The sequence below is a fragment of the Moschus berezovskii genome, chromosome 12 (genome assembly GCF_049115385.1).
Source record: "Moschus berezovskii isolate FMDL1 chromosome 12, NW_MosBer_1.0, whole genome shotgun sequence".
NCBI classification, from domain to species: Eukaryota; Metazoa; Chordata; class Mammalia; order Artiodactyla; family Moschidae; genus Moschus; species Moschus berezovskii.
In genome coordinates this window covers 82,643,230-82,670,171 of record NC_142471.1, presented here as the reverse complement: position 1 = coordinate 82,670,171, position 26,942 = coordinate 82,643,230, and the positions used below count along the sequence as shown (strand labels likewise).

At 40.3% G+C, this 26,942-nt stretch overlaps 1 protein-coding gene across 1 annotated transcript in view; it reads right to left on the bottom strand.

Annotated features, from left to right (window-relative positions):
• PNLIPRP3 (pancreatic lipase related protein 3) overlaps positions 1-26,029 on the bottom strand; it is a 34,020-nt gene extending 7,991 nt beyond the window's left edge. Inside the window, exons 1-8 of the mRNA XM_088842535.1 lie at positions 26,014-26,029; positions 20,439-20,599; positions 13,818-13,937; positions 13,041-13,172; positions 11,312-11,420; positions 6,279-6,398; positions 6,073-6,195; positions 2,889-3,007 (exon numbers count right to left, since the gene is read on the bottom strand). Of these exons, the coding sequence (XP_088698661.1) occupies positions 2,889-3,007; positions 6,073-6,195; positions 6,279-6,398; positions 11,312-11,420; positions 13,041-13,172; positions 13,818-13,937; positions 20,439-20,599; positions 26,014-26,029 (900 nt within the window). The remainder of the gene's footprint in view (positions 1-2,888; positions 3,008-6,072; positions 6,196-6,278; positions 6,399-11,311; positions 11,421-13,040; positions 13,173-13,817; positions 13,938-20,438; positions 20,600-26,013) is intronic.
• Between the last annotated feature and the right edge of the window lie 913 nt (positions 26,030-26,942).

Here is a 26,942-nt window from a genome sequence, read left to right as displayed (position 1 = left end):
ATGACTAAGTTGCCTAATAGACCATCCTGCCTGTTTTCAAAAACAAGACATAATAAAACAAAAACAACTGAGGGATAAGGAAAAGGGGCTAGCTGTTAGAAAAATGAGTAAATAACATGAATAGACAGACAGTCCATAGAAGAGGAAAGTCAATAGTCAATAGCTATGTAAAAAGATGCTCGATCTTACTAGCTGTCAGGAGTGCAAATTAAAACAACATACAATTTCATACTCAGCAGATTTGCAAAAATTAAGGCAATTGGAAATATCAAGTATTGCTAAGATATGGAGTGGGGAATTCTCATTTGCTTCTTATAGGGATATAAATTAGCAGACATTGCAGACAGACATTTGGTAATGTCTAATAAAGATGGAAATGCACATATGCTTTGACAATTTCACTTCTATTATATGTCATAAAGAAATTTCTACACAAGTACATAAGGAGATAAGCAAAGGTGTTTATTGCAGAATTGCTTTTAATAACGAAAACTGCAAACAACCAAAATGCACGTTAGTAGGGGAATGAGTGGAGAAGGCAATGGCACCCCACTCCAGTACTCTTGCCTGGAAAATCCCATGGACGGAGGAGCCTGGTAGGCTGCAGTCCGTGGGGTCGCTAAGAATCAGACAAGACTGAGCGACTTCACTTCCACTTTTCACTTTTATGCATTGGAGAAGGAAATGGCAACCCACTCTGGTGTTCTTGCCTGGAGAATCCCAGGGACGGGGGAGCTTGGTTGGCTGCCTTCTATGGGGTCGCACAGAGTTGGACACGACTGAAGCGACTTAGCAGCAGCAGGGGAATGAATAAATAAAATGTGGCCAATTCCTACAGAATTCCTACTAAATACAATAGGTCTATATATGTCAAAGTAGATCTTATAAAATTTAATTTAAAAACAAATTCAGGAAGACACTTATAGTAAGATACTATCTATCTATCTATCTATCTCTCTATATATAAATTTCCCTCAAAGTTTGCCTTAGGGAAAGGCATGCAGGGAATATAAGGTACTTAAATTTTATCTGTGTATTTTAAAATCGAAAGCAAAACTAACAAAATACTAACTTAAAAAAACCTGGATAGCAATGTTGGAGTATTTGCTATTTTAGGTTTTTGAACTTTCGGACTTATAAACTACGGATATTTAGGCTAAGACTGTAGTGCATGCGTGTATGCTCAGTTGGTACAGTCGTGTCCGACTCTTTGTGATCCAATAGACCACAGCCCTCCAGGCTCCTCTGTCCATGAGATTCTCCAACCAAGAATATTGGAGTGAGTTGCCATTTCCTCCTCCAGAGAATCTTCCCAACCCAGGAATCAAATCTGCCTCTCCTGCACTGCAGGCAGATTCTTTACTGCTGAGCCACCAGGGAAGCCTAGGATTACAGTAAAACACCCCATTTAAAACTCCATTTTTAATGAACAAAAATACTAACAAAATAATAAGGGCTCATATTGACTGAGTGAATGCTTACCATGTGTATGGCACTGTTTGATGCACTTTATGTGCATTTAGGCCAATTAATCCTCACAAAATCCCTTATTATTTCAATGTTTTTAGTCTCCTTATTTAGCAGATGAGGAAACAAAAGCCCAGAGAAGTAAGCAGTTTGTCTGAGCTTGTTTGTCTATTAAGTGAAGGCGCAAGAACGTGAATCAGATGGCCTAGCACTAAAATCCCTCTTATTTTATTTATTTTTTAAAATTCCATCTCATTTTTTGACTGTTGGATAAAATTACAATAAAACAAACCAAGGAAATTGACTTAATGTTCTCTAGCTTGTTGCCATAATTAGCATCTATGTGGCATAGGAGCCTAGAGTTCTCCAGCTTTTAGCCGATTAAACCCTGCTAACTCTGAATATACTGTGACTGAGAACCTGCTTTCACCAGCCTTCGATGTAGTGAATGTCAGGATCCCTTTAGCCATTCAGAGCAGCATCTGGGGCTTGAAGAAGGATGAGTTCGGGGAGAAGGAGATTTAGGGGAAATGTCAGTGCTTGTCTGGCAAGGTTTCTGAGAAAAGCAGTTCACCAGCCACACTATGAACAAGGAAGACGTGCTCAGGAACTGAGAAGACAGCCTGAGGGCTCACTCACCTTGATCTGTAACAGGAGGGAAATACTTATTCCTGTCCCAACACTGTTCTTATTCACAAAATGATATTGCTTATAACACACTTTGGTTTGAAACCCCACATTTTTCTACCCTGATAAAACAGGGGAAAGGTCTCTAAAGCACAAGCAGGAAAATCTTTCTACTTCCCACTATAAACTAGATTTTCTTTTTACCTTTTCACGGTGATAAGCAAATGAAAAATATGGTCAGCTCAGATCTGGCACCACATGCTTCATGACTCAAGTAAAATCAGATTTGGTATTTTGTAATGTATATTGATTTGCATGGAATTCCTGTGAGCTATCTATGCTTCAGTTCTGCTCTGTATGAATAATCAAATTTTAATAAAATAATTTTCATGTGCCAGGTAAACAGTAATATGCTTGATTGTAGCTATTAATTGGTTCAGCCTTCTCAGGGCATCTTAGAGGATGATATTTAAAATATATACACACAAAAATTTTTGCACTGGACTTATGCCTGGTATACAACATCTAATAACTGCATAACAAATGACCAAAATAGCAAAATTGGATATAATTCAAAAGAACTGAAACAACCAGAATACAAATGGTTTAGTTATTTAAGCCCTTCAGCAACCCCAGCTACTGTTCAGTACTCAGCACAGAAAGAATCTATTATTTACCAAAATGGCAGATGCATTTTTTTTGCTACATACTCAATGTTCTAATTTTTTAGTTGACTGATCATGCTTCAAAAAGTGACTTGCTAATTGAATTACATGGCAAAATGCTTTACTTACTGCTTTAAAAGATTTGTAGGATCTACAAGGATAAGCAATAAATGCATCAGGATTGAGAATGCTTTCAGCATAAAAGCGATGACTTCGGGCATGGTTGCAATCAAAGAAGGAGAACACTTCTGTGAAAACAGTTTCCGATCAACTGGTAGCAATGAACTGAAAACTGATAGTATGAAACATTTCCTAGAAAAAGTAATGTTAAATTATAGTTTCTTGACTTGGATCTGGGTCACCAGACCTTGTGTGCAGTCTTAGATATTGCACGTTTATTAATATTACATATCATCTTCTTGTACCAAAGAATTCTTTGTGTGAGTCCACAGGGACATTTAATGTAGATGACTGTGTTCTGAAACTAATATCCCCAACACTTCCCAGAAATCTGACATAAGGACTTAGAGTTTTAAGTATCACTGTGTACACAGTATCTCTGCCTTAGACCAATTAATTATCTTGTCTCCCTGTTTCTGCAAGAATGACTGAACTCCCTCCTATTCAGTCATAAAACAGCCAGCAAGGTTAACCAATGCACACCTTCAGCTGAGTTTCAAGATGTGACAGGTGGAATGTATTATAAAGAATGCTATAGACAAATTGGTTTTGTCATTGTCAGGTATGGCATTACTGCCGCTAGCAGTTAGGATCACTGCAATAATTCATAAAAGTTCTAAGCACATTTGTGCATTCTGAAATACATTCCAGTCATTTATGCTCTCTTTTCCTTACATAACAACATTTTTACTACATGGCATGGACTATTCTTCTCATGACCTCCATGACTTGGCTCACCTTTGAGTCACCAGATTGGGCAAATCACTTATCTATAAATGTGGACTTCAAAGAGTCACTCCTTCCTCGGTCCTCACCCCTTGGCAATATAATGTTCCTACTCTTTCCATCAGGAGGTGGAACTGATGATGACACGACAGTAAATTTTTGGATGATTCTAAATAAAGGTTTTTAAAAACATTTCTGGGTTACAGGCTAGTCTTGTGACTCCTCTGACTAATAGAATATAGAGGAACTGACACTGGGCAAGTATCACGGCCTTGGTCTTCAGCGAACTTCCAGCATCTGTTCTTGCTCTATTGGAACCCAGGCTCCATGTTAAGAAATTCAGGTGAACTGGCTGGGGAGAGAGGCTCTGAAGGGTAACAGACGACTTAGAGAGGAGAGCTGGTCCCAAGGCACTACACGTGGAAGGCCATCTTGGACCTTCCCACCCAGCTTGGACCAGCCCAGCCCAGCTCCCAGTTGGATGCAATCACGTACATTCACCCAACGGACACATAGCAAAGCAGAGCTCTGCCTGAATCTTGAGCCTCATAATCATGGGCAATAAACCATTGTTCTCTTAAGCCACTATGGTTTGTTATACAATACATAACTGAGATCATTTCAGAAATGCAACATAGCAGTGATAAAGAATTGACATCTTTTTTCAAGGCGGCCTTCTCTTATATCAGGTTTCTTTACATACAAATTTGTATTCATAACTAATTGTGGTTTAGACAAGATGGTTCTTTAGAACATAGGGAACTATGAATTTTAAAAGTAAATGGTTTCTTAGTAACAAATATAATGTAAAATAAAATATTTTGAAGATGTAAAGTCATCTGAAGGCATGAATGATAAATATGCTTTTAATCTAATAAAGTTGTAGGAATTATAGTATCTCAAAATGATATCTTATGATAAATTTAGGCTTATTTTAATTCATTATTTTACAGAATTTCAAGTACTCAGTATATAACAATTAATATAGTTATGTAAAGGAGTCTTATGATCTATGTTTTATACTAATAGAAATGATTTCAAATCATAATATAACAAATAATGAGAAAGAAGTTTTATAATAGGTCTTTTTTGAAAGAATTTTGCTTACCAGCACTAGATAGAACTGGCTTTAGTTCTCATTTTGAGTATCTATAGTTTTACCAGTTTTAAGTAGTCATTGCAAATGGATATTTCTAATTACACTTACTTTCAAAACAGGTAGTAAAACTTTGTAACTCAGTGCTAGTGAAGATAGGAGATTCAAGCTACTCTCAGTGCCATGATCTGTGTTTCTTTCCTCTACAACTGCCAGATGGAAGATAGAATAATTACATCATCCAGACATTGTGACCACATGGGATCAGCAGTGGGATATTTAGAATCATCCAAAAATTTACTACCATGTCATCGTACATTACTGTGCTTTACATTCTTTATGGATGATACATGTCATTATTTACATGCTAATGGTATAGAGATGGGGAGGAATGGAACTTCCAAATAATAACTTTTTGGTATCTTATAAAGTGCCTTATTATTATTGGAAACTGCTATAAAGGGCTAAATACTATTTGTTTAATTTGTGATTAAATTAACTTGTGATCCACAGTGATTCTGTTAAAAAGCAAATCAAACCACGTACTTCTTCTGCTCAAAATCCTCCCATGGCTCCCATCCCCCATAAGTAAAAGCTGAAGTCGTTGCTACAGTCCATAAGACCCTACATCATCTCCCTCTGCCCTGTTCCTTCTCTAACCTCATGCCCTGCTACTCTCCTCTCTTTTATTTCACTCTGGCCACAGTAGGCTCCTCGCTGCCACGATCCTCACAGGCTCCTGCCCCAGGCCCTTTGCACTTGCCATTTCCACCCCTCAGCCTGGAATGCCCTTCGCCCAGGTACCTGCATGGCTAACTCCTTCAGGTCATCTTTTCAGTAAGGACTTCCTGTCCACCCTACCACAAATCTCCTTCCCCTAGGTCACCCGCACAGTCACCAACACATCATATTCCCATTACATTCTTTCTTTTGTCTCCTTAGCCCTTATTCTATTACTGTTTTCCTAGCAAAGTAGGGTATTACCTCCTACTAATTTTTGTCTTTTGTATGCATTCCTACATTTGCTATTCCTGGTATAATGCCTGGCACATAGTAAGCACTTAATACATATTTATTGGATGACTACATCCTCCTTGTTTATACTGAGTGAGACATTCTGTTAGACCCTGGGGTTACAGACTTAACTAAAACATGGACCCTGGCCTCACAGACCTCACGACTGCTGGGAACTTCATACATGCTATTGTGTTTTGGGCTAAAATATATTTTTACATTATATTATATTCAAAAGCATATTCTACCCAAGAAGGGTGTTCATTGAGTTATAACTGCAGTTTAGAAAGCATTTACCTTCCTTGTAAATATTGAGATCAAATTTAAATAAAGGTGTAATTAAATCTTCACATCCTGGCATGTGCTTCCCTCCATTTGGGTAAAAGTCAAGGTGACCACAAGCATTAATAGTTCCAGCACCTGAAATTTAAAAAAGCAAGATACATGCTTCTAAAATTCTCCTCCATCTTTCAGCGCGCTTTCGATTTGTGTTAAAAACTTACCAAGCTCAAAGAAGAGGCGAACCGCATTTGTATGGATAACATCAACAAAGTTGGCGTCTGAGGGATCCAGCCTGACTTCATTTGGAGTGTCATGGAAACACGGCCCTGCTGGGTCCAACCCTAGGAAAAAGCATACTTTTATAAGACATATAAAAGTACACTGGCAGTGCTGCTATTTTGGAAGGATAGATGGTGAAGGCAAAGTATTCTTTCTTATATGATTTATGTAGGTCAAACACCACTCAGCCTGAAGGACAGATACATAAACTGTAGGATGTGTTTATATTTATAAATACAGGATCTGTATATACTGCAATGTCAGATTCCTACACACAAGCAAGGCTGTGTCTGGACAATACCAAACCAGCTAACAAAATCAGAAAAGTCAAAGCAGATACTCTAGGGTCTGTACATAGAATACCATACAGACATAAGGTTATGGATTGTGGACCACCTTAAAAGCAACATTCGTATGTAAAAAAAATAAAAGCTAAGAACTCTTTAAAATGTAAAGAAGAATCACAAACCAGCACAGTTAAAGTAACAGGATCACAGTCCTCAGCTAAGACTCACTTAGTTCCAATCACTGTATTACAAACAAAAGCCTGAAGCCCAGGAAAGTGAAGGGACTTGGCAAGGCCATCATATGTTAGATGCAAAATGGTGGCCAGACTTCAGTCCATTGTCTCCCATTCAAACGTTTACTAAAACAAAGATTAAGATATTTAAGGTCTCTAAAATGTTATGATCATTCACATAACTCCTCATTTACATATTTGACAAATATTTATCAAGCACTTATGTGCCAGGAACAGGATTTTGCAACTGGATACAAGGAATAAGGTCTAGTCTGTCCCCTTGGAGGGGAAGGCACTTCAATTCAATGTGCTCAGTGCTGAGACAGATGAGTGCAGGTGTTATGTAAGTACAGAGAAGAAACAGGCAACCCAGTCTTGGGAAACTGGGACATGCTTCTGCTAGAGATGAGAAACGCAAGCAGAGATCTGAGGGAGTAGAAGAGTCAGCCAGGGTGAAGATGAGGTTGGCAGCATCCTGGGAAGAGTACAGAAAGTATACGTGGCCATCAGGCCAGAGTTAACCACATTTGGGAAACTGCAACTAGCTTTCAAGGGCCAGCGCCGGTGCATAGGGTTTTAGAATTTGGTGCAACATGAAGACAGCATTGCAGGCAGGAGCCAGATGTAATCAGCCGAGCAATGGTGAGTTTGGACATGACCTGATTGTTGATGGGCATGACCTGATTGTTGATGGGCATGACCTGGTTGGCAAACTTGTAAGAGTTTGTAAGGGGAGGTTTACAGTCAGATTTGTATTTTAGCCAAGTCTCTTTGCTGTGAAGTGGAGACTGGGTCTCAGAGCAGAGGGGACTCAGAGCTGAGCTGTATCTGACCCCTGGGAAAATGCAGCAGGAGTGAGCAACGAATGTGCCACGGCTGTGGGGTGTGTATTACCTAGGCAAGACAGACTGTCACATGATTCCATTTTTGTTTTTATTTTTCTGAGTCATGTAATCATGGAGAAAGAAATGACAGAATGAGAGGAGAGAAGAGGGGGCCTAGATAGAACCTTGAAGAACACCAACCCCTAAGGAAGGCGAAAGGAACGGAACCTGGGAGGAAGCCTGGAAAGAACAAGGAGATGCAAGAAGACGGCACCACAGGAGCCAAGAGAGGGCTCCAACAGCGAGGAGGGGTGAGCAAGTCAAATTCCGCAGCGGGGCCAAGGAAAGGAAAGATGCCAGAGGCCCGGAAGAGCCCCACTGAGAAGCCTTGGAGGTCTTAGTGCTTTTGCTGGCAGGGCTGGGGAAGAAGCCAGACTGCAGCAGGTTGAGGATAGCACAGCCCTCAGGGAAACATGGTCACTTCCTTTTAGAGGAGTTGGAATCTGAGTGAGGCAAGCTAAGGTATTGGTGAGAAGAGGCTGTGGTCTAAGCAGGAACCCGAACATGTCAGTTCTAATAGAGTTGGGGAAAAGAGCTTGACAAGATGGGAGGAAAAGCAGACAAATGACAGTGAGGTCCCCAAAGCTGGCAAGGGACTCAGAGCACAGGTGAAAAGATAAAATTAGACAGAGGGGTCAATGAAGTAAACCAACAAGCACCTGTGCAAAATATCCAAGCTTAAAAGAAAGGTGCACAAGTATTTGGCTCACAATCAATCTTCAACCCTAGGGAGAATTGTTTATGCTAATGTACAATTGCTAATTAGATACAATCCTCTGATGATGTCGGGAGTTCAGTGGAGATGGATCCAAATATAGCAGGTACACCTCAAATGATGTTGATGTGAGGACAAGGCAACCAGATGTTTTTTAAAAAAAGACAACTAGCGTTTTCAAGAGGCAGGGAAGGGAGAATCTTGGATTTGTGGTTCTGAGAGATCTCAGGAGGAAGATCAACAGCAGGGAGAACTAGAAGATTCAACCTCTTAATTGATCTGAGTTGCGCAGGCACGACCCTTACCGCATGAATGAGAGCTTCACCCTCTGGGAGCTGAGCTTGTTAGTATGTATGTATTTGGATGAGTGAGTGTATCAGCATAGAGAATAACCTCTTCTTCGATAGGAAAACACTGCTGCTGTTTATAGATAAAAGGAAAACAAAACCTTGACTGAGTAACCCCATGCTACAGTCACCTATGATAACTGCCTACCAGTTACAGAGAATTACCAGAGACACAGAAACTTACACATGTCCTAAAATCTACCATATTTTGTTTTTAACTGGTTTTATTATAAAGCCAACTTTTCTTTTTTTTTTGAGATCTCGGTTCTTTTGTTATCCAAGGAACATGATTATTCAAAGACTAACCACTTAGAAGGAATATAGATGGCAAATGTTTAGAGAGCCTTTAAAAACTTATTATTTTCCATTTATTCAATAGGATAATTCACTTGGCAGGAAACCCTGGAATTAAAAATTATCCGAGTTGTGAAATAAGAATTCAGGAAAACAAAATCTCCATAAACTTATTGCAACCTAGTGTGAATTTTTGACACATTTATGGCAATGTTCTTCCTTTTAATTTACAGCTGAAATGCCCCCCGAGGCTGTTGGGGCCCATGAGATTCCACTCGTACAAGTTGGGCCCATTTCTTCCATTCTCCGGCAAAGAAGATTTTTGCTACACAATAACTTCAGAGCCGACTCATTGGGAAAGACCCTGATGCTGGGAAAGATTATTATTATGAGGGCAGGAGGAGGAGAAGGGGTGGCAGAAGATGAGATGGTTGGATGGCATCACTGACTCAATGGACATGAGTCTGAGCAAACTCTGGGAGACGGTGAAGGACAGGGAGGCCTGGTGTTTGCAGTCCATGGGGTCGCAACCAATCAGACACAACTTAGTGACTCAATAAAAAAGAACAACTTCAGAGTAAATATACAAATTTTAATATTCTATGTAGAAATGGTGGTGGTGGGTTATGGATGGAGTTGGAATCAGAGATCTGGGAAAAAGAGGACACTTTGAGCAGGAAAAGCTTGTTATACCAAGAGACTGCAGAGGCAATATATTAATACTTTAAACCCAATTTAGAATTTGGAAAAAATATTTTAAATTTAAATCTGAAATTAAAGCATGTGTGTGTGTGTGTGTACACCAGAGCTGCAATGTATTGTTTCGATGAACACAAAGTGTGTACCTACTATGTGCCAGACCTGGGAAGTCTTTCTAAGTAGTTCAGAGTCTACTGAAAATAACAGGCACATGAATAATTAATTAGGCTTTGTGATACAACATTTGTATCTTCATATATAATAAAGGCATATTTCAAAGAGTGTGGGAAGCAGAAAATTAACTCTGTCTGAGGAAGAAATATCTGAGAAAATTCTCAAAGGATGAGCAGCGGTTATTTAGGGTGAGGGGGAACAGGGCTTGCAAAGGCACAGAATCATGAAAATACATGATGAAACATCATACAACAAGTTCAAATGCTTTAGACAATGGAAAGTTTCAAGCAGTGCAGTGGCACAGCCTGTGTTTAGAAAGATAATGACACTGGCAATACCTGTGTAAGACTGGAGTACCAGCCTGTTCTGAGTGGTGTCCAACTCTTGCAACCCCATGGACTGTAATCCATCAAGCTTCTCTGTCCATGGGATTCTCCCAGCAAGAATACTGGAGTGGGTTGCCATTTTCCTACTCTAGGGGATTCTCCTGAACCAGGAATCGAACCCACGTTGCATATGTTTCATTGGCGGGCAGAACCAGGCAGGGTACCAGCCATGAACGGCAAAAACTCAGAAGATGGAGAGGGCCTGGGCTGGGACAGTGACTGCGCCATGAAGAGGCACAAAGCAGATGCAGGAGACTGAAGGATGCAGGAGACGAGAGGCTTGATGACTGGCTGTTGGTGGGGGGATACAGAGAAGGGAGCAGCCAGCCCAACTTACCAACAATGGAGCTGATATTTTGATTTCTAGTCAACAGACTCAAGTAGTTTGGAAGTCGAGAGTACAGGGAAGGGATGCGATTAAATCTCATTCCCAACACCTTGTTCGTAGGACTCACTTTGCAACTTGTTTTCAGGCTTAACATTATACTCAGGAACAATATTCAACTTCAGTATATGTGCTGCTGAAGCAGGCACACTCAGGGACAATATTCAAAACTTCAGCAACTGGAATAGCACGGGCCTTAAACAAAACAGGTCAGCAATCCAGCCACTCTGGGTGAGCAGGACCACCGTGGAGTTTCTGTCTCAGTCTCTGGAGAAGCCATTATGGAATCGCAAAGCATGGGATGTGTCATCCTTCTGTCGACCATCCCCAACAGGTGGATGATCACAGGTCCCAGTCCTTTGTCACCACAGATAATGCTATGGTGAACACTCTTGAAAATGGGTTCACACACTCACCCTTTGGAAGCATTTCATGTTTTAGTTTAGGGAGGGTCACGTTTTCTCTTGTCTTCCATTTGCTTCTGTGACTTCCTTGGTGTTCAAATATTTGAAACTTTGTACACAAACAAATACGTGAACAAACCCAAGGCCCATCTGCAGGGCAGGCTTACCAGTTATCCTTCCAAGGCCTGGTGTCCTTGACCCAGCTTCCCCAGCCAGATGAGCTCCCAAGCTGTGGCCAATCAAGTGTACTTTAGAAGCAGAATATCCAAATTTTTTCTGAGAGGATATTTTAGAAGGAAAACAGAACAAGCATTTTTTTTTTCTTTTAAAAGCAGGCAGAATGTCTGAAACTGGCTTAAAGTGAAAAAGGAGCTGACATGTTTCTCCCTCTCCCACCCAGGATGGGGAGACTGGTAAAATGACAAAGCAACCCCATGTCCACCTCCTTATCCAGCTGAGGGAGACAGCATCAGGTGGGCTGGAGGAATGCCTTCTGTCAGAGCTTTCTCCCTGTGCTAAAGGGCCTCGCAGTTCTTGGGAACAGGAAGGAGACCACCCCAGTGACCCTCCTGTGGCTTCCAGTCCATGTTCATCCTTCCTGAGGCCCAAATCATCCCGCACACCCCGATTCGTGCTAAAGTCAGCTCACGCCCAGGGGGGCAAACAATTCACTGAACATTGAAGTCAGCCAACATATTCCCCTTCAGTTCAGCAAAATCTCCCCCTACTTATTTTCTGGGCCTTCAGGAGCCCACAGTTCAGGCCCCAGGAGCAAGGAAGAAATTCACGAAAGCTTAGTTAGACCTGGTTTTTCTCTGAAGAGGATGAATCCGTTTCCATCCTCTGTGGACAAAGACACACTCGAAGTTCCTCCCTGTAGTCTAGCCTCCCCTGACAGAGCGGGAAGAGTGGATGGAGACGAGGAAGGGGCAGCGGTGAGTATTTGGCTCCCCGACTCTTCTCCAGCCTGTGTCCTAACTGGGCTCAGTGTTGGGCCCGCTTTCCTGACTGACCCTCAAAGGGAGCTGCAGCTCCTGCCAGTCCCCTTCCCGTTGCTTTGTATTTCCCACAGTCCTGTCCCCACACTCCGTCAGAGCAGAAATGCTGTCTCGCTCACCGTGTACCTGCAGCTCCTAGAACGGAGCCCGGCCCACAGCACGTGCGGAGTGAAATGTTTGTTGACTGTAAGGAGTGAAATCTTAAGAATCTGAAAGGGTCATTAATCTTTAGATTTTTTACTTCACTAAATTGCATGGTGGGAAACTACTTCCTATTATGGTGGAGCATTTGGAGATTTATAAATGTCTCGGAGTATAGTCCTCACAAATAGCAAAGCCTATTTTATTCTCTTTGAAAATGTGTAGGTTCAACAGTTGTGCCTGGACTGGCCTAGGGACCTAATTCACTGCCATAGAACCCAGTTTCTGTGGGGAAAACGCACTTCACATTCTGCACAGATAGCACCCATAACGCAGAAACGGTTTCCTCTCTGTCGTAAGGATAGGTTTACACTGTGCTGAAAAGGAGAGATGGTCCTCCAGGCCGACCAAGGCGGCGACCTTGAGGGGCGGGGATAGAGTTGGTGAGGAGCCGCTGAAGACACACTGCCACCAAGTGGCGAATTGTAGAACTACAGGCACTTCTTTCACCAAGAAGGAACCGAACTTTCCCTTTTTGGCTACCATCATTTCAGTTCAGTTCAGTTCAGTTCAGTCGCCCAGTCGTCTCCGACTCTTTGCGACCCCATGAATCACAGCTACACCAACGCTTATTATTTCACCTGTTCGGTACTTGTGTAAAACTAATAAAAAAAAGTACATAGACTTGCCCCCAAGTTCTTAGTGTTATGACACAAAGCTGGCTCAATGTAATTTTAAAGAAATCCACTATTCTTACCACGAGAACATCAATAAAATAAGCCACCTCAGCACCAACAACGCGGAGATTGTTTACGGCGTGGATATATTGCAGTGAACCGTTAATCCAGTCTAAATTAATGCAGTTCACATCTTCTACTTTTAGCAGTACCTAAAGAGATTTATTGTAAGTATTAAAAATAAGAGTTAAAGGAAACCGGAGTGCCCAAACAACTGATTCTACAACAAGAAATAACGTCTGCAAGTATTGAGGACCTACCATGTGCTTGGCCCTAACACTTGTACATATATTAACTTATTTAATATTCATTTAAAGATAAGCAAACCTAGGCAAAGATAGGTTAATTAACTTGCCCATGACCACAGAGTTAGTCAATAGAACCATAATATTCCAGACAGCCTGACTCTACCACACTATATAGCTTGTAAATAATTAATTGCTTAATATGTTAGCAGTCTATTAATCTTGAGTAGAACAGAGGAAAATTAATTTCCTGGAGTGAACTTGGAAATGTTTTCCTTAAATTAAATGAGAAATTTATCATACCATTCAATCTTTTGTCAAAGATGAGAATTTACTAAGAATAATTATAAAAATCTTCTATCATAATCTGTATAATTCATAATAAATGAAAATAAACGGGAAATGAGTAATTCATCTGTGGTCTTGGAATATGACCAATGTGAATAACTGAATCTAGAATTTCCATGAATACACGTTAGTACCTTGCAAAGTACATTCACATTAACATAAAACTTTAATACTAGTATAAAGAAGAGATTATTCACATCATACACTGCACATGTCTTGCTGCCATTTGCCGTCTGATTTCCATCCAGGTATGTTGATACGTGTAATCTTCTCTGTTGCAAAGTGTGAGGCTTGGATAGTTAAATAATTAACTGCACTGACTTCCTGTTTCAGGTGAAAAGAAATTAAAATACAATAATTGAAAATTATTTAACATTTAGTAGAATTATTCTAAATTCACTCAAAAATCTTCCTCTAAGTTTGACTTTAACAACCATCTTTAATACATTTTTATCAAAGCAATAGTTACTGCTACATATTGCAAAAATACCAAGGAATTATTAATGCATTACAGAATGCAACATACCAATTTAATCATAAGGAAAAGACATTAAAAAGTTTGGTTTTAAGGTAATGTTTGTAAGACAATGTTGGCTCAGTTTTAATTACAATTTCAATAAGCCTTACTTTTGTACAGCATTTTTCAGTTGTCAATATAACTCATGAGAATTACCTTATTCAAGACTTAGATGCATATCCCAAAGGTGGCAGAATAGACTGTCCACCACACTTTATGAATGAGGAGTAGAGGTTAGATCCTTGTCACATGAAGCACAACAGCATATTGAAGATGTTTTATGTGATGGTGTTAAATATTGTTTTGTATTTCTTGTACTTTGTTAGATAGTTTTTATAACAAAACTCTTGAAGACTTTAGAATACTATTAATTTAAGTGATTTTGTTATTAAGAGAAAAATTAGAAGTCAAAAATGTAAGCAATTAAGTAGAGAAAAAATAAAAGCTAAAATCAGCAAATAGCAAGTTTCACAATGGTAATCTTAAACTGAAAAGCAGCAAATTTAGATACTCATGAAACTGAAATGAATGGCTGATTACTAGCTACCTGTGTTTAACAGTATATACAATTAATCATATAATTTACTAAAGTTTCTCCAATACTGTGAGCAAACAAATTAAGAAAGTCCCAAGCCGGCTTACAAATGGCAATAATTATAATACAGATAAAGCTCGTATCTATCTGGATTATAGATACTCTGTGAAAGAGTGAAAGTGTTAGTCACTCAGTTGTTTCCGACTATGCAACCCCATGGACTTCTGAAGTTCACCAGGCTCCTCTGCCCATGGGATCCTCCAGGCAAGAATATTGGAGTGGAGAGCCATTCCCTTCTTCAGGGGATCTTCGAACCCAGGTCTCGTGCATTGCAAGCAAATTTTTTACCCTCTGAGCCACCAGGGAAGCCCTGTAGGTACTCTGTAGAGTAGCTCATTTGGCCCTCTCAATGCTGTGAGGTAGGTATGCACTTTATAGGTTAGGAAGGGGCGTAATGAGAAAGGAAGTCTCTTTTCCAAAAGTACTACAGCTGATGAATCCCGGAGCAGGATTCAAACCCACACGGTCTCTCTCTAAAGCTGTGCACTTTACCACTGGGCTTTCAAGTTGTGATCTGATCATAGTGCTTTCTCCTGATGGGATGCATACCAGCTGAAGGATCTGTGAGGTAGATAATAAAATCTATTGTACTGGGGCTTTTTAGAAAGCACTTCTTTGCTAAATAATCAAATCCAAGTGCAAAGATGTTTGTTTATCTTTGTATTTAAAACCTCGATGCCCATTCCAACTCTGGCTGGAGCCCCTTAAATACCTACTGTATTCCTGTTTCTACACCAGAACAACTCTATTTAGGAAAGGTCATTTAGTAGAAAACGTGCGTATAGTTTTCCACTGTCATGAGAATAGTTTGAAAAAGTGGGACTTCGAACAAGCCTCAGAATGGAGATCTGACAAGTATTATGGGATCCGAGCATTTTCCGTTGACACAAAAGCCATTAAGGATTTATTAACATAGGAAAAGGCAACAAAACAACTTTGTTAACTGTGCATTCATTCTAGCACACCACTCTAAAATGACACACTAACTTAGAAAATGGGAAACTCCCAAACAACATCATGGAATCAAAAGAAGACAACTTGGATGCCACAAGGACGGAAAGTAAAAACGGTGTCAGGACAGAACAGGCTATCTACAGATAAGAGTAGAGTATTGATGTTTTGATGTTTAGCTGGGTGCTGGGGTGTTTTCTCTTAACATTCTTATCTTTGAGCGGTCATGGAGCCTAACTGACATGGAATCAACCCATCCTATAAGTGAGGCAAAAATAGTCACCAGAAGGAAATGGCAACCCACTCCAGTGTTCTTGCCTGGAGAATCCCAGGGACGGGGGAGCCTGGTGGTCTTCCATCTATGGGGTCACACAGAGTCGGACACGACTGAAGTGACTTAGCAGCAGTAGCAACAGCAGGCATGTTCTAGCCTTGACAAAAAGCTGCAGGCACAGGAACCGCTGTAATTACGCAACTAGGCATCACAAGTTACTAGCAATGGCAATGAGTCACTTAAGGTTAAGAAGTCACGGATACTAAACTCTCGTAATTTAAAAAATAAAAAAAGAAAGAAAGAAAGAAAAAAAAGTCACAGATTCATGGGAAAAAGAAGTTGGTTTTATTCTTCCAGAAAGGTAGCTGAGACCTACACCTCAGAAGACCATTTACATCAACAAATTGATCCTTGACAATTCACCAATTCCTAAGCCTTGATTACTAATTCCTTATTTGGTAATTCCCCAATTGCTAAGCCTCAATTGCTAAGCTACTGCATGATTTACTTCTTTCTCATAAACGAAGGTAATCAAATTTATACAGTATAGCATACGGGTCAAACCTGTGATGATCCTTGCTTTTAGCATCACACCATGACTCAGTCTACAACCTAGCTGCTATTAAAAACCACATTAACAGCAAGCCCTCAGGTGTCTATCTATTGCAAAATGTGGGTACACATCTGTGTTGTCACACATGAGTCTTTCCAAATGGAAGGGAGTGGGAAAGATGTGGAAAGCAATGTTTTTATGGCCCCTTTCTTAGGAAAGTATTTGGCTTTCTGATGTTCTCTTCACTGCCCTTTGGGCTCAGCCTTCCCTGAAGACTGGTCTTCATCACCTTCTGTTTTACTGCCTGTGCTCTACAAAGTTCTAGTGCATGTCTCTGTCCAGAGGATAAAGGATCAGCAAGTCCTATGAGGGCTGAGGGTCAACATCAGGGGATACAGTTAGTCCTGAGCAGAAAAATTCACCCTGAAAGTCCTAAATGGATAGAGGTGCCCCAAAACATTTGTATTACATTTTTTAAAAATGTGGTAACATACACACATAACATAAAATTACTGTTTCTTCCATCATTGAGAGTAAAATCGACTTGCACTGTCATTCACATCATTGTGCAAGCAACACCACTGTTACAGAACTTTTTCATCATCTCAGACTGAAACTCTGTACCCATTAAACAGTAACTCCCAAATTAATTTGGGAGAATGGATTGAAACATGTATATTATCATATGTGAAACGAATCTGACGTGATTGGGGGCTCCCCAATTGGATTTAAGAGGCCGTTCCTTCCGGAAGTGTATAAATTAGCCTGGGATAGAACCTGCACGCTGAATTTACTAATTAAGAAATGAGAAACGAGAACTATAAAGGTGGCATAGAAATACAAGAAACTATTCTTAAGTAATCTTTTAAAACTTTGAACAGAGTTACAGATTTTGCCATTTGTTATAAACTGGTATATGGAATTTAACCAGAACCATGAGAAAGTTGGTATTGTGTGAATTCTGAGGCACTTTCGACATGTTGTAGGAGTGATGTGGACTTTCTTGAGTGTTACACATTCATAAGTGAATGGTCTGTATCTCGTGCCTTTGCTGGTTTTCTGTGAGCTGTCGTTTCTGGGAAATGAGCAGCTCTCATTCCTGTAACTCCTGTGACCCAGTTATTCGTGTGCCTCCTTCATGAGGATTCAGCGCGGCTGTGGTGCTGTTATCCCTCTGATAGGAACTCTAACTCAGTGTAAAGCCCCAAAGATCTGTTACTTATTTTTATTTTATATTGCACTATATTTTATTTACAGTGTTGTGTTTGTTTCAGGTGTATAGAAAAGTGATACAGTCATATATATATATATATATATATATGAATTAACAAAAGCAGTTCCCATCTTTTGATGGGGAGCTCGTGGTTTATAATATAAATAAAAAAATTTAAAAAAAGAAAGAAAATTCAGTTTTTCTAAACATTAGCCGTCATATTTTAAACTGGCTACCATAACCACTGAAGAACCTTTTCAAATGACAGTGTTACATGTGTTTAATGAGACTCGATAGTTTGCAGTGGAATAAATGTCTTTTTAAAAAACAAAACAACAACAACAACAAAATAAATAAATAAATAAATAAAAATAAACAGTAACTCCCATCACTCCCTCCCCTGACCCCGAGTAACTATCGATATTATTCTACTTTCTGTCTCTATGAATTTGACTATTCTTGGTATGTTATATAACTAGAATCATATAATATTTGTCCTTTTGTGTCTGGCATACATATTCAATTTAGCAAAACATTTGCAAGATATTGTATGATCTATTAGAATTTAATTTCCTTTCTACAGCTGGGTAATATTTTTCTCTTTGCTTTTTGACAGTTACAGAAATCAAACTTTTGAAGACATTTTCTTTATAAGTTTCTCTGTACTCAAAGTAAAGTCTTGTCTTTTCTTCTTTGTTCTCACTAGAGCCATAATCTATAGAGCAGATGGTATGTTTCAGTGAAGAGCTATGTGTACATATGTATGTGTGGGTCTGGTAAGTAGACAGCTATGCTTGCAAGGTGTGAAGGCCTTAGAAGAAGGCTGTCTTGGCTGGTGAGACCTGCCCTGCATGTGACGGGTCTGGTGGAAAGCAAGCCTCAAGGATATAGATGCAGGTAAAGACTGGAGATGATTTTTGCTCCTTCCCTGGCCCCTTTCCCACCTGCCCCCTAAATATAGATGCTCCACCTGGGTCTCATATCATGCTTTGTTCTCTCCCCTGAGATCTCAAGCACTCTGAGTTTCAACTTTCACCTATGGGTAAAAGATTTTGAATGTATTTCTGCAGCTCCAAACCGCCTGCCAAGTTGTACGACTAACATCTCCAATAGTCTAAACCAACTTCACTTGTCAAAAAATTGAACTTTTTCTTTTGCCCTAAATTTTTCAGACAAGAGGGTCATTTTTCTCCCTATCATGCATATGTGAGATCTCAGGACAGTTGATAGTGTTTGGCATGTCAGTTTCTGTTAACGTACTCTCTCTCATTACTCTGGCTCAGGTTAGTTCCTGTGTCTGATCCAAATCGCACTATAGCTTTTATTCAGTGCTGTCAAATAGAACTCACTGTGATGATGGAAATGTCCTATATTTGTGCCATCCAACCCAGTAGCCTCTGGTCATGTGTGGCCCTTGAGCACTTGAAATGTGGTTGGCCCAGCTGAAGAACTGAATTTTTAACTTTATTTCAAGAGCCACATGTGGCTAGTGACTGGACAGCACGGGACTAAACGGTCTGGCAGTGCCTTCCTCTCCCCACCCCCAAACCCCTACTCTCCCAACTCCAGGCCAGGAAGTACACTGCAGCTAAATGTCCTGCTGCTGCTGCTGCTAAGTCACTTCAGTCGTGTCCGACTCTGTGTGACCCCTTAGACGGAAGCCCACCCGGCTCCCCTGTCCCTGGGATTCTCCAGGCAAGAACACTGGAGTGGGTTGCCATTTCCTTCTCCAATGTGTGAAAGTGAAAAGTGAACGTGAAGTCACTCAGTCGTGTCCGACCCTTAGCGACCCCATGGACTACAGCCTACCAGGCTCCTCAATCCATGGGATTTTCTATGCAAGAGTACTAAATGTCCTAAAGCCTCCTAAAAACTCACACTGGGTCCTCATGGCTCCCAGGGTAATAGCCCATCTCCCCAGGAAGGAATTATACAAATTGTTTCTAAAATTGTGTTTCTAACTCACTTGGCATTTGAAGACTTCCTCTCTGCCTTGTCTAATCCAACAGTGGTGTCATTTATCAAACACCCCCTATTGTCTCTCTCTATGTGTGTGTTCACACCATTTCCCTGTCTTTGCTTTTGAAAACCTTGCACTTCCTTCAGGACACACCTCAAACCCTCCTCAAAGTTCTTCCTGGTTCCCATCCCCACTCCCAAGGGGAAGGTAATCCCTTCCTCTCTCTGTTCTCAAAGTCTTTGATCTGCTATCTTACATCACAGACCCAAATCGTGCTGCAGTAAAACTATTTGGTTACATATCTCATTTCTCCTAGTATAATAAATTTAAGACACTGTCTTGTTTATTCAATTTAGTACATAATAGGTATTGCTGCTTCTTCAGTCTTACAATAAATGGCAACCCACTCCAGTATTCTTGCCTGGAGAATCCCAGGGACAGAGGAGCCTGTTGGGCTGCCATCTATGGGGTCGCACAGAGTCAGACACAACTGAAGCGACTTAGCAGCAGCAGCAGCAGTCTTACAGTGTGGAAGGTTCTCAATTAATATATTAACTGAACGAAATATCAAATTTATCCATATGAAACACGTTTTCAGAGCAATCTTTGTTTTTAAATACCAGGGCAGATAATGAGAGAAATATCTGGCTCACAACACTAAAAAGAAATGCTTTCCTTTAACTCAAGAGTTTCTACCAGAATAGAATAATATATTCTTCTATTTTAGAATAATATGTGTGTAAAGGCAGCGAGTTAACTTACCTGATGGACTTTGGGATTCTGTCTAGTGTAGAGCAGAAAGCGAGTGTTTATCTTTTCTGGAGACCAGGGTAACCCTGCAAACTGTCTTGAGAAGGTCCCAGTCCATGGCAGACCATCTTTAAAGCATCCCACCCTTTCATAGCAAACTTCTTCCCCTGCAGCTAAAAGATAGAGTATTAGTATTATAGGAACCAGGCCCAGAGAACAGCTGTGTTTCACCCTAAGAGGGTTTACTGAAATTAGTCTTTAAACAAGTGTGACTCAGGGAGAGTCTTTTCAAAAAATGCTTTCCCTTCCACCTCCCCTCCCACCCCTTCTCCATATCACAGCTATGACCATGTGGACTTCAGTATCGCAGATAAGAGTGTAGGAGATTTGACATGATACATCCCTGACTTTGAATAATTATTTACCTTTTTTGAGTCTCAGTTTCCTTCTTTGTAAAATGGAGATAATTCCACTTACCTCACAGCCTGGTTATGAAGATTAAATGAACTATTACACAGGATAGTCCTTGTTAAAATGAGCCAGAGACATAAGATCAGATACTATGTCTTCCCTGAGGGTCTTCTTTTTCTTCTAAGACTTATAACTCTTGATGAAAGGTATCTTTGTGTCTCCAGAGCCTAGTACCATGCCTGGCACACAGCAGGAGTCTGAAAAATGTTTCAGAGTGTATGCCTACGTGCTAAGTTGCTTCAGTTGTGTCTGTTTGAGACCATACAGACTGTAGTCTTGCCTGGAAAATCCCGTGGATGGAGGAGCTTGGTGGGCTGCAGTCCATGGGGTTGCTAAGAGTCGGACACGACTGAGCGACTTCACTTTCACTTTTCACTTTCATGCACTGGAGAAGGAAATGGTGACCCACTACAGTGTTCTTGCCTGGAGAATCCCAAGGACGGGGGGGCCTGGTGGGCTGCTGTCTGTGGGGTCGCACAGAGTCGGACACTACTGAAGCGACTTAGCAGCAGCAGCAGCAGACTGTAGTCAGTCAGGCCTCTCTGTCCATGGGATTCTCCAGGCAAGAATACTGGAGTGGGATACCATGCCCTCCTCCAGGGTATCTTCCCCAACCAGGAATCAAACCTGTGGCTCTTATCTGCATTGGCAGGTGGATTATTTACCACTAGCACCACTTAGGAATCCCTTCAGAGAGTATAAATGAGAACAAAGTTTCTTTCAGTTGTAACTGTTTCTTCTTTCTGGAGCTCACTTTCAGTTCAGTTCAGTTCAGTCACTCAGTCATGTCCGACTCTTTGCGACCCCATGAATCACAGCACGCCAGGCCTCCCTGTCCATCACCAACTCCCGGAGTTCACTCAAACTCACATCCACAGAGTCAGTGATGCCATCCAGCCATCTCATTCTCTGTCGTCCCCTTCTCCTCCCGCCCCCAATCCCTCCTAGCATCAGACTCTTTTCCAGTGAGTCAACTCGTCGCATGAGGTAGCCAAAGTATTGGAGTTTCAGCTTTAGCATCAGTCCTTCCAATGAACACCCAGGACTGATCTCCTTCAGAATGGACTGGTTGGAGCTCCTTGCAGTCCAAGGAGGTTTGGGGGAAACTAGGTCTTGATCATTTCTTTCATTCATTGTGACTCTAATTCATTTTTCACTATGACCTTACACTTTCATTTATAGATGAACACAAAAACTAAAAGCTGGTTCTTTGAAAAGATAAAATTGATCAGCCTTCAGCTAGACTCACCAAGAAAGAAAGAGAGGACTGAAAAACATAAATCAGAACTGAAAGAGAAGCCAGTGCTGACACTGTTGAAATACAGAGGATCGTAAGAAACCACTATGAACAATTATATGCTAACAAATCGGACAACCTAGAAGAAATGGATAAATTTCTAGGAACACAAACTTACAAAGACCGAATCATAATAAAATAGAATACCTGAACAGATCAATTACTAAGGAGATTGAATCAGTGGTCAAAAAGCTCCCAGGAAACAGAAGGACAAAATGACTCCACTGGTGAATTCTATCACACGTTCCAAGAAGAAGTAATACCAGTCCTTCTCAAACTCATCCAAAAAATACCAGAGAAGAGAACTCTTCCAATTCATTTTATGAGGCCAGTAATACCCTGAATACCAAAATCAGACAAGAATGCCACAAGAAACTTCAGTTCAGTTCAGTTCAGTCGCTCAGTCGTGTCCAACTCTCCACAACCCCAAGAATCACAGCATGCCAGGCCTCCCTGTCCATCACCAACTCCCGGAGTTCACTCAAACTTAGGGGCTATTATTTCTGATTGACATCGATGCAAAAATTCTCAACAAAATTTTAGCAAACAGAATTCAATAATACATGGAAAATCTCCTGCTTTGGCAGGTGGGTTTTTTACCACTGGTGCCACCTGGGAAACCCATACCTCAACACAATAAAGGCCATACATGTCAGGCCCACAGCTTAATCATCAGGAAAATACAAATCAAAACCTCAATGAAATATCACCTCAGACCTGTTAGAATGGCTGTTATAAAGAAAATAACCAGTGTTGGCATCATGTGGAGAAAAGGCAACCTTTATGCACTGTTGGTGGGAATATAAATGAGTTTCCATTTATTATATCCCATTCCATTATAGGTTTCCCTGGTGGCTCAGCGGTAAAGAATCTGCCTGCAATTCAGGAAACACAGGTTTGATCCCTGGGTCGGGAAGATACCCTGGAGAAGGAAATGGTAACCCACCCCAATATTCTTGCCTGGGAAATCCCATGGACAGAGGAGGCTGGTGGGCTCCAGTCTATAGGGTCACAAGAGTCAGACACAACAAATCACCACCACAGCCATTATGGAAAGTAGTATGGAGACTCCTCAAATAAATAAACAAAACTACCATATGATCCAGCAAGTCCATTTCTGGGTATTTATCTGAAGAAAATAGGAACACGAATCTCAGAAGACACATGCACACCCATGTTTATTCTAGTATTATTTATAATAGCAAAAGGAGAGAAGCCATCTAAGTTTCCATCAGCTGATGAATAGAAATTGTAGAATATACATTTATACATTTGAACATTATTCAGCCATTAAAAAATGAAATCTTGCAATTTGCAACAACGTGAATGGACCTCGAGGGTATTGTGCTAAATGAAACAAATCAGATAACAATGATATATCAAGCTCATAGATACAGAGAAGAGACCGGGGGTTGCCAGAGCAGGGGTCTGTGGGCCTGGGATAAACAGGTCAACTGTTTTTTTTGTTTTGTATAAATAAATGCTTTAAAAACTTTATTTCATACTGTTTTTCAGAAGGATAGTTTAACTTATTCAATTATGATCTTAATTTATAATTATGATTTATTCAATTGAAAAAATTGATAATTTATTCAATTTATGATTATTTATTACTATTGGTTAGAGCTATTTGAAGACTTGAATTTGAGGATTTTCTTTCATCCCTTCCCAAAATATACTAAATAAATCTCGATTTTCAAGTCTACTATTTTTTAACTTCATAGTTTTAGGAAAATTTGCTTTGCTTCATTCCCTAAGAATAAGAATCCATAGTAAATATAGATGAGATATATTTATTAATTAATATATTTTATTATATATTAAATATATTGTAATGTTTATTGTATGTTTATTAGTTTATATTTAATATAAATATAATTAAACACATTTATATTAAATATAAATATAGATGAGAGGAAATTAAAACATATTTTTAATTGAAGAAGTGTGTGTACACTAAAAATATGTGTTGATCTTTCACCTGCCCACCCATACACCCAACCCTCTTCCCAGAGGCAACAACTTAAACATGTCTGCAGTTCAGATGGTTACCTCCATGTCTCTAAATAACGTGCTTACACTACTAGGTTCTGATTTATCAACGTCAGTCATACATGATCTATTAACTTGCTCCAATAATAAATGAGGATTTAGTTAATCTATCTATTTCCTGGATATCCAGGGCAAGAAGCAGAAACCACTCTAGTTACTTTAACTGTCAGAGTTTAATACAATACATTGTTACTAATCAGGTTTTGGAGACCCGAAGAGGAAAGGAGGAGCTGCAGGGAGTGGCTCCTAGCAGAAGGGCTGGTGAGAGAAACAGAAGAGGTGGCGGGGTTGGTACTGGGGAGGGGGTGCTAGCTGGCTGGGGCTGGCATCATTGAGCCAGCAGCCTTGCATCTGGTTCTGGGAGTATTAGGAAAATGTAAACTACTGCTCTGCTCCTGGATGGTTGCTTGTGCAGAGTGAATGTCCGAGAATCATGTCCGACTCTTTGCGACCCCCTGAACTGTACAGTCCATGGAATTCTCCAGGCCACAATACTGGAGTGGGTAGCCTTTCCCTTCTCCAGGGCATCTTCCCAACCATGGGATCAAACCCAGGTCTTCTGCATTGCACGCGGATTCTTTACCAGCTGAGCCACAAGGAAAGTCTTCAAACCACTGCTGCTTCTGGTTGGTTGTTTGCGTGGAGTGAACAGCTAATGCTGGGCAGACAGACCGGAACGAGAAGTGAGCAGGAAGGAGCCCCCCCTTTCTCCTGGAGCCTTAGAGTCCCCCTAGAGTCCCCATTGACAGGGCCCCTCTGGGAGGGACTGAAGCGGTGGACCGTGTTTGACATTTCTCAGTGCTGCACAGCAAGGGTGACCTGCAGCCGAGAACAGCAGCTCAGCAGCCTGCTCTCCGCTGTGTCTCCACTCCTCCTCCAATGTAATCACTAACACTGTTTTCAGCTCATTTCTTGACTTCCACGGTAAGTTTAGATAGTCATCTTCGAGGTCTTGATCCAGACCTCATGTTCCTTATAACTTGACTCCATGCCTTTGCAAGACAGAGTTTGAAGAGATACTGCCTCTGCATCGCTGCCTCTCTTCCATCTCTGATATCCGTCCGCTGCAATTTTACATTCATACTGTCAAGACTGATAATATTCAGTCCTTGTTCTATGACGATAATTAAATCGCCCCTGCCTTATCTGTACACTGACTCTAAAAAAATTGAAAATCAATAAACCAAATTTATATTACTATGACTAGATAAGTATTTCTTCCCTTCAGAGCCAGCTAGCATGCTGTTTCCTTCTCCGCACTTCCACTGTTCACGTACCCATTCCCTTCAAAGGAGAATATTCAAATGAACTCTTACTTCTCACAATACACGAATTCCTCCAGGTCAGTGTCACTTTATCTGGCTCCACATGCAGATCATGCCTTTTGTGTGCCATTTCTGTTCTCCAGGATTCTCTGGCTGACTTTGTTTCCTCTTGCTGGAAGTGTGAACATGTGCCTTCTTCAATATATCCCTAGAACAGAGCTGCGTCCTGCCTGGAATCCATTCTGTTTTTCCTCTTAAAGCACATATACATTCAGTTCCAATTTGAACCAATGATTTCATATTGCATAATAGCTTTCTAATACAACTATCTTTTTTTCTAGAAAGTCCAGCTGCCTTGGTTTTTGCATTCCATGCCCCACGCCCCCACACCCACCACTGCAGCACTCTAAGTTCTCGACTACGTTATTCAGTCAAGGAAAGAGAGTTTGGGTTTGAAAATGAAGATTGTAAATATTGCGTGTTTTCTATGTTTGTAACTTACCAGGGGTGTTGGTCATCAAGCCCTTTTCCCATAGGGCAACAGAAAGGGCATAAAAGTAGAAGAAATTAGATGTGGTTAAGAAATTAGATGTGATTTGACTGGCAACCATTCCAGTATTCTTGCCTGGAGAATTTCATGGACAGAAGAGCCTGGCGGGCTACAGTCCATGGGGTCGCAAAGAGTCAGATATGACTGAGCGACTAACACACAATAGCTAATAGCTTATCAACATCATAAGCTATTAAAACTATTTAGGAAAAAAATGGAAAGATTAATAGTTTTTAAAAATATACATTTGGTATAAAATTAATAACTTGAAATTGGGCTAGTAATTTAAATAGCCTAAATAACAAAGGATATAGTTCTAAAATTATAGAATTAAAGATATCTAGCCATTTAAATGTTTACAGAGAATTTGTAATGAAACTTTTAAAGAAAGTGAGAATGATATAGTGTTGGTGGGAAAAGACAGATAAGGGAACTATTTGGAATATATAGTTTCATTTAAAATGTATGAGGGAAAAGACAAAATTCAAAGGAACTCCACCAAAATATTAACAATGGTGTTAGCACGGTTTTTGTTTTTTTCCAACATATTATTCATTTATGGTCTCAAATTTTCAATAATGAATATAAATTACCTTTGTAGTAAGAAAAAAGCCACAAAACTAAAGAGTATTTTTTCACCAAATTACGTCCACTTTGGCTTCTTTGTCTTATATTAATGATAATTAAAATAGCAAAAACAGATTAAGCCCTGTGTGTCATGAGTGATGAAAGCAAGACTTAGAAAAGGTGATCACTTTGTTCAATGTTTCATGAGCAAAAATGAACCATAATGCACGTCAATCTATCACTAAATAGAACTGGGAGGTATGTCGTCAATTAGCTTTTGCTAGGTTACACTGTGGTAACAGATGATTTCCAAA